This window comes from Sciurus vulgaris, assembly GCF_902686455.1.
Source record: "Sciurus vulgaris genome assembly, chromosome: 10".
NCBI lineage: Eukaryota > Metazoa > Chordata > Mammalia > Rodentia > Sciuridae > Sciurus > Sciurus vulgaris.
The window spans coordinates 137320485-137335540 of record NC_136470.1 but is presented as its reverse complement, the minus strand read 5'-3'; the positions used below and the strand labels follow the sequence as shown (position 1 = coordinate 137335540).

The window sequence follows — 15056 nt, the reverse complement described above, 5'->3', positions numbered from 1 at the left end:
CACCTCTAGACAACTCCAGAGACAGCTGCCTGAGCTCGGTGTTCGCACTGTACCTTGAAGTATGCTCCTTACTATCACCTCGGTGTGCTCGGCCAGGAGATCTGCCTTGGTGATGGCAGCCAGGCACAGGTAGTTGGACATGCTTCTGCACAGTTCCTTGCTGCCTCTATGGAGGAACTTCACGGCAATGGGGATGGCTAATGCCATCACAGGGGGCCGGTTGTAATTCTGCGGAAACACAAGAAAAACAAATAACAGTGACTCGTTCATTTATGCATTTATTCATTCCAAAGTATTTCCTGTGCCAAGCTCCCAGAATACACCTGTGGAAATGCAGGCCCCGCCCCCCCCTCCATGGCACCTGGGAGCTCTTGGTCTTGTTTGGGAGACTTCGACAGAGAGTTGACAGCAGAAGCAAAATGCAGGGTGCTCAGGGGGCAGAGAAGGGGTGTCAGAGTGGACCAGGCAGTGGAGGAGGTGGTGGCACCTTGGCTGGGACCTAAGGGGTGTGCAGGAGATGGCTGGTGACAGGTAGGAAAGCCATGGACACAGGAAGAGCCCCTGTGGAGGCACAGGTGAGGGGACCCTTGGTGCCCTGGGTCGGGGAGATGGAAACAGCTCAGATGGCCAGATGGGTGGGGTGTGGGGAAGCTGGGGGGACAGAAGCAGTGAACAGAGGCATGAGGAGGCAGGGAGCTTGGAATTCATCTCCACGGCAGGCGGGGTCACTGGGGAGAGGAACACGCATCAGAAAACACAACCAAGGGAAACTGAAGGAGTCGTTTTCTGACTGCATCTTAAAAACTGAAGCTCTGTGCAGGCGATCCAGGAGGAGCACTGAAGACACCTGGTGCGTATACACCACGGGCTGTTATGCAGCCATAACAGAATGGATCCTGTCGTCTGAGACACGGGTGGAACTGGAGGTCCTTCTGGTAAGTGAAATACACCAGGCACAGAAAGACGAGTTCTGCATGATCCCACTCCTGTGAGGAAGCGAAAACAGGTGACTTCACAGAAGTAGAGAGTGGCCACAGAATAGTGGTCACTAGAGGCCGGATGGTCAGAGAACAGGAACCGAAGCACAGACTGGAGGGTGTGCTCACCATAGCTGGGTGGCTTAGTTCACAAGGATTTATTATATATTTTACAAAGGCTTAGAGAGGGGGATTTGAAGTCCCTGACATAACATAAAGAAATAAAAAAGCGTAAATGAAAGGAAATGCTACCTGCTCTGATTTTTTTTTTGGGGGGGGGGGGGTGCTGGGGATTGAACTCAGGGCCTTGTGCTTACAAGGCAAGCACTCTACCGACTTGAGCTATCTCCCCAGCCCCTACCTGCTCTGATTTGATCACTGCACGTTACATACAGGTGTCAAACGATCACCCTGTGTCCTATAGAAGTTTACAACTGTTATATGGCAACCACACAAAACCAAGAAACTAAAGTTTTATCTGAGATTTAGAAGAAAAAAATACATCAGACTAAAAAACAAGGAATTCTGTACCCTAAAAACTTTTCTTCTTGATTTATTTTGTGACGGAACATAAATGCCTTTGTATATAAAATACTGCTATTGGCATTGAGTTACCTGATTAGGGAATACTATTTGGAAGACACAAATTGCTTTCTTAACAATGAGTGGCACATATTCAGTATGGTCAACATCACCTTTCTATTTAGGAAGCCAGTTCATACTATTATATTACAACAGAAAGGTGGTTGTTCTCTCTAACGGTTCATGTGAAAAGTATTCGTCATTCCTTCCTGGAGTGTGTCCTCTAGCACCTCCCACAGTTCTGGGTTTGTGGTGAGTGCTCCATAAACACCTTTCGAGTTGAATAACTGATGGAGCAAATGTCGATGTAAGGCCACCCTGGCCACTGGGACGTAATGTGAGAAAGCATGTAATGGAAGGACAGACCCTGGATCCTAGTCTGCCCACCTCCATCCTGCTGGGTGGTCATGGAGGTCTGGCCCAACTCTCTAGGTCTCACCAGGAAAGCGATCACCATCACATTTTCTAATCAAACAGTGTCTGATAAATAGACCCCAAGGCAGACATGACATAACTGCCTGGCACAGGAAGTCGTGAGGCTGCTGAGGGTAAAGAGGACCAATTCAGGATTACCATCCTAATAGAGGTTCACATGTAGGCCATCAATACCTAGGTATCACCACCATCAGATCCAGAACCCTAAGGGGAAGCCCAGAATGGTGAACATGAGTGTTATGACAGAAACTACTAATTGTCCACCAATAATGATTGGCTCCCTTTTCCTGAACTATGGTGGGACAGGGGCACATGGATGAAGATAGCATTCCTCAGTCTTCTTTGCCATTAAACATGGCCATGTGCAAAGCTTTGGGCAGTGGGATAAGGAATGGCATTAATGTGTTCAACTTCTAGGTCACTGGTACATGAAATGGCTCGGCTTCTTATTCCTTCTCTCCATTTAGTGCTGGTTGGAACGAGGCTAAGGTAACAAGCTAGAAGTAGTCATCCTAGAATGGCAATGCAAAGAAGACAGATAAAAGGACCCTGGGTTGGAGCCACCATCAAGCCACCACATCAGCCTGGAACACTACTCTTGAGTTGCTTAGTGGGAGACAATTCAAGTTCTGTGCTGTTGGGTCGTCTGTCATATTTAGGTCTTCATTGCAGCAGCCATGCCTGTGTCCTGACTAATACAATGCAAAGCCAGCTTTCACTCTTAAAGTTTCCCCTAAGCTTAAAAAGAGAGCTATACCCTTAATAATGTCAAATGTAGAATTCCATGCTTGTACATCAAGTCATACAAAAAGGACAAAAGACAGAACACGAGGCAAATATTCTCACTGCTCTATGGGATCCCTGAGCAATAGTATGTCATTTTAGAAAGGAGGCAGGTGGTTCCGCTGAATATTTACCCCAACCATCACACCAGCCCATAATGAAACTCAACTCCAGATAGGTGCATGTCTACAGGTGAGGGGGAAAAAAAAAACCCACAGAGAATATCCAGACAGTCTCAGTGGACAAAGACTTCCCACAACCAGCTTGAAAACATTAACAAAGCAGGAAAAGTCATAACCTGGATCAAAGTAAGAACTTCTAATCCTTCTGTGATATCTCCAGGAAAGTGAAAAGATACCCAAAGATGGGGAAGATATTTATAATAATTTATCCAACAAAGGTCTACTAACACCCAGAATATATACCAAAACTTCAAAATCAATAAGACACAAACGAATACAAAATTAGAGGATTTAAACAGATACTTTACACAAAAAGATATCAAAGTGGTTCAAAAACATAAACATTTGCTCAATTTCACTAATTACTAATTTTGGTCTGGGTTCTGATTATAGGATCGTGTTTAGTTAGAATCATTGAGATGTGACATGACTTCTTTCTTTTCTGAAAAAGGGATGCAGTCACATAAATTCAGCTTTCAAGTATTTTTAAAGTGAACTCAAAAATTAGTATAAAGGCAGGACTGAATATTTAAGCTTACCTAAACAACCCCTGTTGGGTTTGAATGACAGTGGCAGGTTCAATGCAGCCAAAAATACAATATGGGGGTGACAGTGTCGGGAAGATGACTCTTCCATCTCACAGACCCTGGGGTGGTGGAGACAGTTCAATGTGTGCCCTTCCCAGCGTTAGTCCTCTTGTGGGGAATGACATGCACTGCTCACATCCTGGTGTCCAGCCCATAAATACTTCCTGACTTCACAGGAAATGTCATTGCTCTGGATTTCTCCCACCTCCAAACCTCAACCTCATTAGACAGCCATTTGCCCTCCCTCTGGAGTCTCCACCCTAGTTCCCTTTTGAGGAACTATCTCAGATGCTCTTGGTGCCTTTTCTATCTGAGGTCTTGAGGGCTCAAGTACAATGACTGCCTCCCCCAAATCCAGTGATGGGTTCACATAGGAGGTCACCAAATCATAATTAAAGGCTGTGTAAAAGGCTCTCTTCTGCTGGATTCAGGGAGTTGAAATGGAAAGATCCAAAGTAGCTGCCACTCTCTTGTGATCTCACTACTGACCCTTAGGAAACTCAAGGCAATTGTATCTATCTGAGAGACAAGTCGCGATAAACCTGGACATGCCATTTCAGCGTCATGCTCTGGCTGTTCCCGAGGCTAGCTCTATCCCTGTGTTTTTCTAAGAGTCTTTAAATCTCTAGTGCTTCAGCTCCTCCTCCCTTCTTGTCACTAGAAACAAAAATATATCGGTCCGGGGGTCCTGGAGGCAGGGAGTGGTTGGCTGGGCTGAGGGGTCCTGGAGACAGGTCTCCATCAGTCCAGCCAGGGGTCCTACAGATCCTGGCTGTTGTCTCAAAATGGTGGCAGCCACGTGTAACCACACCTGCAGGTACTGTGACAGTGGACTTCCAGGCAACAGCAGGCAGCTGGCGATCCACTGGCGGTCTGCGGTAAGTCTGCTGGCTACCGGCAGATGATGGGCAGGTGGACCTCAGGCTGTGGGTGATGGGTAGGTGAAAGACAGGTGATGGGCAGGCAAGAGGCAGGCAAATGATGGATGATAGGTGCCAGTCAGTGCGCAATCTGCACTCAAAAAGTAGTCGATATGCTGGCAGACTGCAGGTGCTCACAGTGGACAAATGGGGTAAACAGCAGGGAATCCATAAGCAGTAAAAACTGCTTCACCAAGAAACAGATATCTTCTGCTTGAAACCCGAATTATGGAGTGACAAGGAACGCAGCCTCCCTCTAGTCTGCCATCTTGGATCTCCCCCAATACATCTGATAAATCTTTAATCCATCCTTATACTTCCATCCCATGGGTCCCTCTAATCCCTAGGCAAAGAAAATGAGTCTTTCATAGCATAGCTTGGTGTCTCACTGTGAAGTCTCCTCCAACTCTAGGCTCTGGTGACAGATCATGTGTCTAGACTGCAGTTCCATTCAGTAGATCATCTTAGAGCTCCTAACACCCCCCAAGTAACAGGGGCATGTCATACCACTGGAACTTTTCTGAAAGCTTCTCTGGATGTCTTTGGATTTTCTTTTCTTCTAGTGAATTAAAGTGGTCCTGATTGGACTGGGCACTACTGCTGATCCAGGAAGCCTCCCTGGGAGGCTGGCTGTTCTCCCAGGGGGCTGCCTCTCAGCCTCAGAGGCCTGGGCAGATGCTTGGTCAGGCCACACAGAACTGTTTGGATATGCCAACTCTTTGATCTAATTCACACCAAAGAATTTCCAAAAGCCTGTCTCATGCCAGTCATCCAATGGATTTGCCCACAGAGGGAGACTTTCCTAGGTCAGACCCTGGGCATCCCTTTCTCTTCCTCAGGATACCAAGGAGCCAGACCAGAAACCAGAGTGTTTACTCATGGCACAAGGTCAGATCAGAACAAAGTGATACTGAGGGACATTTCATCTAGGACCCTGATGAAACCTGATTTTAATAACACACCAGCCCTAAACAAAATCTCCATCTCCGCTAATGGCAACTTTCTATCCATCAAATCCATTCTCTAACTTCCGCACACCATCCTCCGACCCCTCAGTGATGAGTAAACTTGCCAAACCAGTGGCCCCACCAGAGCACCCTCTTTCCATTGGTGTACTCAGCAGGGTAATTGATTTGACCAATTTCCCCATTATAACCCTACCCTATATCTTGAGGTTACATCCAAGTCACTTCAGTTAGAGTGCTGGATGTTCCCAACCCCACAGTCTCATTTGGGTCTCTCCTCTAGGCGGCCAGTCTCTCCATTACATGTAGGCTTTTGATGAGTGAACTTAATACAGCATATCCTTGTCCCTACAGTGACAGGTCACAGCTGCGGCCTCGAGGCTGAAACACAATCACACAGTTCTCAGGACTTTCCAACCAAGAGCTCCATGCCCAAGTTTACTTCATCTACTCCGGGTCTCTTGCCAAAAGCCACTTGCCAAGTGGCTTTCCACTAGAGGAATCCGTCTTCAAGTGCATTTACATGTAACTTGAAAAATCAAAGGTAGTGGTATTGGAAAGTGTTCCCTGCTCTCTGTGGACACAGACAGGAATGGGGAGAGATCAATGGAAATGAGTGTTTCCCGCAACTGAGGTTTTTAGACCTTAGGACGAGTGAGCATTTGCCCACACCAATGAAAGAATGGGCTGTCCTGGCCAATTAGATAGCATTCTTTTTAGAACAACTCTAGATGTTCAGGAGAAAAATAGCAACCAGTCAACAGAGTGTCTGATGTGTGAGTCCAAGTGAAATGTATAAAACCTTCCCCAAATGCATAATGGAATTGTTTAAAAAAGCAAATTTAAACACATTCATTTTTTTCCCCTGTTTTCTACCCACATGACATTTGGAAATCTCTCAAACGATACAAAAAATGACAGATTAATCAAAGAGCAAATAGTTCACATAAACACCAAAGTCTCTCGGTCTCCAGACGGTTCCTAGCATACCAAGGAGCCACAGCACTGCTGACACCAAGGGGACCTGAGCAAGAGGCCAGGAGCCAAGAGAACTTGACGGAGAAGGGCCTCTACCTGAGAGGTGGCCAACAGTTCCAGCCACTTGCAAAGGCAGCAAAAGGAGCTGCTGGTGCAGCAGGCTGGCACCCACAAATTATTTTATCTCCAGAATCATGTGGACCACAGGCAGGGGAAGTCCTGGGGTTAGTGTCCTACACACAGATGCAAACAGGCTGGTCTGAGTGTCTTCATACTCAGTTCAGTGCTCTGGGTGACCATGGTGAAGTGCAGAGTGAACAAAAAGACTGGCTCATGGGGACAGCGATGTCCAGTTGCAGAGGCAAAACAAGAGGGCCTTGTTCTGCTGATGCCGAGCATCATATCTCTCGACTAGATCAGCACCAGCTGGAGCTTTTGGTGGAGACTTTTCCCCTGAAAACGCACTTTGGGAACGTTTCCCAGTGTTTTAAAATGGAAAAGAATAAAGCTAAGGAGAGGAGCTATGTGAGGTGATAGTGACTAAATGGCGCTCAGGTCGTGAATTCAGCTAAAGAGCCAAAAAAATGATGATGCTCAAGAAATAATAAACTCCACTTCTTGGTCATTCATCCAGCATTAGCATCAGACAGTGGAACTGATTCTGGATTTCTATATAAAATGCTAGATTCTTACCCACTTAGCAATATGTAAAAGCTAATTGACACACGCCTACGTTTTCCCAGTGGAGTTCCTGACAGGTGATGACAAGAGGGTGTCAGGACCCCAGAAGGGTGGTTGCCCCATCTCCTCCCAATTCACACCACTGTCTGAGGACTGGGATTTCACACCCACCAGGGAGAAGTGTAGCTACCAGGAAGCCAGACAGCTGTCACCTTTCCTGAGTCCACTCATTCGTTTAGTCATTCGGTTAATATTATTTGAGCAACTATGTGCCATGCACTATTCTAGGCGCTGGTGCTACTTCCATGAATAAACAGAACCTATGATAACTTGGACAGGTGGAGACAGGCAGGACACAATGGCTAGACTAGTAAGCAAGTCAGCAGCCTGTTACAGTGTTGAGAGCTATTTCAGAGTCCCCTGCCAATGGTGATAGCACCAGCCAGTTAAGGCTCAGGCTGCACTAGACACTGTCTTTATGCTCTATGTGTTCATTTACTCCTCTCAGCAAACTCACGAGGCAGCTACCCCTATCATCTGAACTTTACAGATCAAGAAATCAAGGCACAGAAGGATCGATTTTCCCTAGGGTTACACCACAGGTCCATGAAGAGCTGGGACTAACTGGAATGAACCTCTAAACTGTCACCCCGGTCCCTCCTCTGAGAGCTCTGGAGGAGACACTCCTGTCCACCCAAGGCACCTGGCTCGGGAGGCCAGCCAGGGGCAGCACGTGTGTCCTCACACAGCATGGACCGGGGAAGACGGCCAGAGACCACCAACGCCTGGGAAGGAGGAGGGTGGACAGGAGGCCCTTCTGAAGGAGGGAAACAGACGCTCCTGGGTCTCCAACGGGATTTGAGGTTTTTTCTAGCCCTGCCGTCCCCAGGAACCCTCCTTGGTCACCCCTCTCCATACAGCCGCCCACGGTGGTAGCAGAGATGGGGGAAGAGGTGACACAGAGCTGCTTAAACGCCCGGCATCAGCTGTGCTAAGCAGTGCAGCTGGGAAGAGGCCGAGCCTGGACTAGTATGGAGGTCCACCAGGTGTGGCTCTCAGACTCCATCCTGGCCTGTCTGCCGAGCGGCTGGGCTCTCACTCTGGCACATCAACCGTGTGGATCGCATGACATCCCTGAGGCACATCTGAATCTTCGTCAGCCCTCTCCAAGCCTGTATGTGGCTTAGAAGTAACAGGCCTTGTGGGGACAAGGGGAAACTGGGCCAGAGGGAGCTCTCCGCCTAGAAGCTGTAGTTTGAACCAGGTGGTTCTGTGTCAGGTCTGAACCACGGTCGGAGAGCCTTCTGTCAGGAAGGGTGCCCCTCTCATGCACCCACCAATCCCAGCAAGGAGCGATGGGCCTGGAGCCAGCAGGACACTGGTGGCCACTGTCCGACAAGACAGAGCGCTTACCAGGAAGCCACTGCACTGCGTAACGGCGTCCCTCTCCCTGTCACCTGTAACCCTAGTTGTCCTGAGCAGCAGGCAACGCCCTCCCCTCTTACAGATGGTAAAAGGGAGACTTGGAGAAAGCAATTGGCCAATCTCGCACTTACATGAGAGCAGAGCCACAGGACTCCAGGGCTTCACACTAAAGCTCTTTGCTCTTCTGCCTCCACATCTCCGGGAGGAGGAATCAGCAGGCAGGTGCTCTGACTCAGTGCTCTGTTGTGTACGTGACAGATCACAGGTGGGTTGGTAGGAGCAGATGGCTCCAAGTGAAACCAAACCAAACCAGATCCAGGACTCGCAAGTGCCTGCCAAGTGCACAGGTACTGATTTTGTATCAAGGGAGGAAGAGAAAGTGACTCTGGAATTCTGAAAGTTATTTTTAAGGTAAGTGTGGCAAACTCATAACTTTAGAACCAAGAAAAAAAAGAATTCAATATAATTGCCACTTACAAGAACGAGTTCAGATATCTGCACTAGTCTGACAGTAGGCCGAAGAAAGGAAATTTGGGTATAAAAAAAGCTTGAAAACTACGCATACACTGCACACACACCCACGGGTGCTCACAGTCAGCTTAATCACTGAACTGGTCAGCAAAAACAAAATTGAAATGGCCAGGGGGTGGGAAGAAGTGGCAGGGCCCTTGCCTGGTTAGACAGGATGGTCCTGACACCGACCTGCCTGTCTCGAGAAGGGAGAATCCGGATACAGAGGAAATCATTCCTTTTTATTCTCCATTTCATGCAAGCTAAACATCCAAACTCCCTGATTTTTGAAAGTTGGTCTGTTTTATTTTACTGAACAAACAAAGAAAAATGAGTCATCTGAATTGCTCCCTGGTTCCCACAAGAATTTCAATTACAAGTGGTAAAAAACCATGTTTTCAATGTTTACTGTAGGCAAAATTGGATGGAGGCTGAACCCTCATTGTGCGACCACAGCCCGTGGAGGTTCTGGGAGGCACCAGGGGGTCTGGACCTCACTGAAGGACATGTTGTCCTCAGGGCTTCCTGCCCTCTCCACAGAGCTTCTGCCTCCCCCTGGGGCCCATGAAGGTCACTCTGAGCCCCCACTGGCCCTGCAGGCTGACTCTTTTGTCCCTCTCAACCAAAAGCCCTTTGCTCAGTCCTTCTCTCTGCTCCTTCCTAAAATAGCCGTCCTTGACCTCCCAGCCCTGCTCTCACCAGTCCTGCACACTCACTTGACCTGCCAGCCCTGCTCTCCACAGTCCTGCACACTCTTTACACCAAACACCAGTGAGCTGGCTTTTTCTGCTTTTCAAAAGTATTTGCTTTATGTTCCCCTTTTACACAGGAGACCCCACACCTTGCCCAGAAGAACACAGCCCTCAGAGTTAGAATTTTGGACATTGTGGCAGGCAGCCACTTAGAGTTCTCTACCCTGGGTCTTTGTCACGAGTCCGTACATCTGTACAAGCTGTGTTTAGATTTCTTCTGAGGTGGTATGTATTCTACTTACTCCCAGTGTCCTCTTGCTCCAGCTCACCTATATGCTAACATTCCTGCTCATTCCTCAAACTTTTCCCCAAACACAGTCTCCATCCAGAGGACCACCCCTGACTCCAGAAATGTGCTGTCAGAGGAGCCGCTAACTCCTTGGAAGCACATGGCACTTGAAATGTGACTAGTCCAAAGGGAGAGGAGCTGAAACGCAAAGCAGATTTATAAGGCAGAATTAAAAGAGGCAGACCATCCACTAATCATATATTGACACACGTGGGAATGGAAATACTTTGCATGTATTGGGTGCAGGAAAATACATCATCAAGTTAATTTCATGTCTTTCTTTTTGCATGTGGCTACTAGAAAATTTAAAATGACACATGCCACTCACATTTGTGGTTTGCATCAGATTTCTGTTGGACAGCTCTGCTTTCAAGTCCATACTAGTGGTTTTGAACCCGGGGGAGGAGCTAGAAAGTAGGACTGATCTGTGAGTGTCTATCTGAATGTCTGCAGAGTGGCTCTTCCAAGTGAAATAATCTAGGTTTCCGATGAGCACCAGCCATGTCTTCAAGACAACCAAGGAAGAACACATGCAGTAGGTGTTTGCTGTTTTGTACAAACAGATACAGGTAGGTCCCTACCGTGCGTCGTGCTTATAGCAGGGACTTGCTACAAAATCTTTGTTAATTTTGCTGAAATCCCCATCACCTCCCCACCCATCCCTAACCCTGGGGACACAGGAAAACAGTGTGGTGGCATGTGTAGTCTTGAGTTGACCAGTCCCTGGACTGAACAGACTAGGTAGAATTACCCCAGTGAACATGGGCAACTGTGAAGGGAAAGGAGGAGGAGAGGGAGGAGAGGGAGCAAGAGCAAGAGCTGGAGGAGGAGTAGGAGGAGGAACAGGTAGAGGAGGAAGGGAGCTACAGCTGGCTGCTGCACAGTGACTTGCACTTCAACCTGACCAGAACGTCCTGAACTGGTGCAGGGGAGGTCAGCGGGCTCAGAGGGATGTTCATCAACGTTGTGTTGAGGATGAGGCGGGGAGAGGGGTTCTGTGGTCACATCAGTGGGCCAGGGCTGCACCGAACAAAGCTACCCAGCTTGTTTTTTGTTTTTTGTTTTTTCCTTCTTCCTTTTTAATTGCAGGACTTTTCAGGGTCTTTAATCTGCTGTGAAACATTTTGGCAGCTCAAAAGGGAAAATGACATTATTACCTCATGTACTTACATGACTACATGACCGATGTGATCCTACAATGTGTACAATCAGAAAAATGAGAGATGACACTCCATCTATGCATGATCTATCAAAATGTGTAAATACATTTTACTGTCATGTACAACTAATTAGAACAAATTTAATTTTTTTTTTTAAAAGAAAAACTTGAATTCAGCATTCCCAACATACCTCACCACAGACTTCCTTTTTAAGAAACACATGCCAACATAACTGGTTCATTAAATTTGTCATGAACAATGATCTTTAATTTGCGTTTAGGGTAAAGAAGTTGTGACTCAGAAAGTGGTGACTCGGGAAGTCGTGACATGCCCTACGTTTCTTCATTATACAACTGGTTTGTGTCTGAGCCCAAATTCCAAATTCATATTTCACCAGAGAAAGAAATTAAACAGTCAGAACAGGCAGGTGTCATCATGAAGAATTCACAGTGTGTACAGAAATAAATATATGTTTTTGTACCAAGGATTGAACCCGGGGGTGCTTAACCACTGGGCCACATCCTCAGGTCTCGTTAAATTGCTTAGGGCCACGCTAAGCTGCTGAGGCTGGCTTTGAACTTGTGATCCTCCTGCCTCAGCCTCCCGAGTTGTGGGGATTACAGGCCTGCACCACTGTGCCTGGCCAGAAATACTCTTCAAACTGCCTTTCTCCTGCCACGGGACCTGAGCTCCCTGCCCCTCCCTTCAGTCTCCACTTCCTCTTGGGTCTCCCAGGATGAAAGTTTCCCTCGTGAATTTTCCAGTGTTCTGCATTTGGATCTCAGGACATGTTGCTTTATTACTAGCTTTTTATGTGTACACATCTTATCTCTCCAAATAGACGAGAGTACCGCCATGGTATTGCTTTGAACGCCCTACGGAGCGGCGTGCTTATAGTAGGGCCTTCTAGGACTCTCTCGGTTTATCATCATCAGTCTGCTGGGTTAGCTGCTAAAGGGTCGTGGTGTCTTTATAGTATCTAAAGGGTACAGAAGAAGTGGCTCTTGGTTAGACTTGTGTGTTCACCCAGTGTCAAATCGCTCACCACTGAACACGGACGTACCTGTAAAAGGCAGCTCATGATATCAGACGCGATTTTCGCATGAGGAGTGTCCTCCTCCCTCCCCGAGGGCCTCAGGCTGTGTTCCAGGCAGGACTCCCAGAGCGCCACAAGGGCCTTGGCGTGTTGCTCGATGGACTCTGTCTCTCTGATGGCCGTTGTGATTCTTGTGATACAGATTTCAACCACTGCCTGGTCATTGTTATTGGTTTGGTAATCCTGTTTGGAAAGAAAACCTTCATGTTGACTAAGACTCTAGAAAGTTCTCCTTCAAAGGACCAAAGACTGACCCTGCCATTTAGAAAATGGGTGGTCCACGCTGCAGCTTAGGGGTGAGGCCATAAACCCCAGTCTACAACAAGGCCATCATCCTTCCACCTTGGAAGAGGCAGGGAGCAGATGTGCTAGGATGGGGCAGCTGGGCAGCTGGGCCTCTGCCAACAAACTGGAGGGCTGAACCCTGCACTTGCATGGGCTTAGCCTCGGGGCTGTCCGGGCTTCTCAGCCATCCCAGGGCGGGGTTACCCTGACCCTTCAGTACCATTTGTGAAGGTTTTCACACTTCTTTCCAATTTCCCCTCGTGAGTTCTCGCTCTCTTCGGGGACACAACAGAACACATCATTTCATTTCTCAATCTCTTCCACTCAAGTGGCTGCCAAACCCAGGTTAGCTTTCCCAGCTAAACTGCCTTCCACCCCCGTTTCACATCTCCTAAATACCTCTTCTCTACTGCGTTATTACCACCATCCAGAATAACTGCGGAAAAAGACCCATCATCTGCATTTGAAAATTGGTCTGTGAACTGCACGTGGCCGACTCACAGAACAAAACATAATGGAGCAGATAATGTTGAGGTCTTTTGAAGCGGGAGGTGACGGGCTTTTCTGTCCATGGCTGGCTCTCGCTCTTCACATTCTCGGGGTGACTGTTACTGAAACTAAGGGACAGTTTGCAGATCATTTGTAGTCTAGATTCTCCAGAAGTGGAACTTCCGAGACTCAGGATGGGATTGCTTTGCAGGCTCAGGATATGTTCACAAACTATTCTGGAAAAGTCTTCCTACTTGGTGTTTGGTCATCTGGGTGACCCTGACCTCCTTCTGTGCCTTTTCAGGAACAGCATGTCTGATTTTTGCCAATTTGATCGGTGAAAAACAGTATCTCATTGCTGTACTAATTAGGTAGTTAGGGTTCCCTGATCCAGAGTGAGTGGAGGCATTGCTCTGGGGACCCAAGTGTCCCAGGTCCATCTACCTTGGTGACTTGCTTTGCTCTTTGGTGGAATCTTTTCCTTCCATGGAGAATGCTAAGTCAACATTTGACACTGGGGCTCGGAGGAGCCTGCACATTTCCCATCTCTCAGTTTAGTTTGGTTTTGTGCTTCTATTTACTGAAGTGCCAAGATTTTAGATAGTCAAATCTATTAATTTTGTGTGGGGGGGGGTCTTTGTTTTTCCTTTTTTTTTGATTGGAAATTTATGTGGCTTAAATTATTCATTGAGTTAACAGGGAATGCAAGAGGCATGGTACAAAAATTCAGAGGATGCAAAGGAAAGGAAAGGTTCACCAGGAAAAGTGAGGAGTCAGTTTCCCCTGAGCCCTGCTCCTAGGCCTAGTGCCCTTCCCCAGACGTGCCTGCCAAGGGCTGAGTGGGCCTGGTGGCAGCAGAACAAGCAACTGCCCATGCACTAGCCTTCCTTCCTGCGTGCTTCCTCTAATGCCTTAAGACAAGACAAGACGAGACACTCCAACTTTTCCTTATTGGAAGTCCTGATACCAGTCCCCCGTTATTTTTCTAGATTAACAAACACCTGACAATGCACTCCACGTGATACTTTAGAAATGAGCCTTCTAGCCACGCGCTCAGCTCTCACATGGCTTTGGCTTTGGTTCATGGAAGGCCAGAAGGACTCCTGCTGGCCATTTTCCATGCCTCGGGTGCGGGTTCAGGGCGATTCGGGTGCTTGCTGTGCGGTTCCTCAGTCCCCGGACACCACAGGTCTGGCACCGTCCCTATGTCAGCGCCAGGAGTCCTGACACGCATTCTGTGTTTTTGCCGTGGCTGTTAACAAAGTCGGTTTTCCCCTCATCAGGAACTTTAATTAGTGTTGCTGATGAAGTGAACCTAGCGCTTTTCCTATTTACCTTTTGTAGCCAGCTGTTTAGCCAACTATTCTTAATTAGGATGAATTTTCAAATTATCCTCTTGGGTTTTCTAGGAAGATTTCTGTATGGTGCAGGCCTGCTGAGGTCTGTCCCTTTTATACATCTCACAGCTTATTATGTTGTCAAGAATTCCCTAAGCTACTTCACGTAAAAATGATTAGAGCAAGATGCTGCCTCAGTTCCTGCTTTGGGCTTCTGATTTTTTTTAATATATAAAATTTTATGGCCATGGTGAAACTCCATATCATGTACAACCACAAGAATGGGATCCTAATAAGAATAATTTATGACCCATGTATGTATAATATGTCGAAGTATACTCGGTAGTCATGTATATCTAAAAAGAACAATTTTTTAAAAATTCTACAGCCAGAATCAAGATAATACAGTAAATGTTTTAAATCATACAAGATGTATCACTTTCTTCTTGCTTTTAAAGTTCATAAATTTGATTTAATATTGTAATTAATAATATTAAAGAAGTATCAACCTATTTCTATTTTATTGAGTTTATTTCTTAATCAAGAATGGATTTTCACTATTTGCGAATGACATGATTCTATATTTAGAGGATCCAAAAACCTCCTCCAGAAAACTTCTAGAC

General features: G+C 47.0%; 1 protein-coding gene across 5 annotated transcripts in view; it reads right to left on the bottom strand.

Moving 5' to 3' along the window:
* VEPH1 (ventricular zone expressed PH domain containing 1) overlaps window positions 1-15056 on the bottom strand; it is a 238800-nt gene that overhangs the window by 190220 nt on the left and 33524 nt on the right. For 3 of the 5 annotated variants that reach the window (XM_079100391.1, XM_079100392.1, XM_079100393.1), the window contains exons 3-4: window positions 12290-12505; window positions 4-228 (exon numbers count right to left, since the gene is read on the bottom strand). In XM_079100391.1, the coding sequence (XP_078956517.1) occupies window positions 4-228; window positions 12290-12505 (441 nt within the window). The remainder of the gene's footprint in view (window positions 1-3; window positions 229-12289; window positions 12506-15056) is intronic. The other 2 variants (XM_079100395.1, XM_079100394.1) reach the window with 1 other exon arrangement.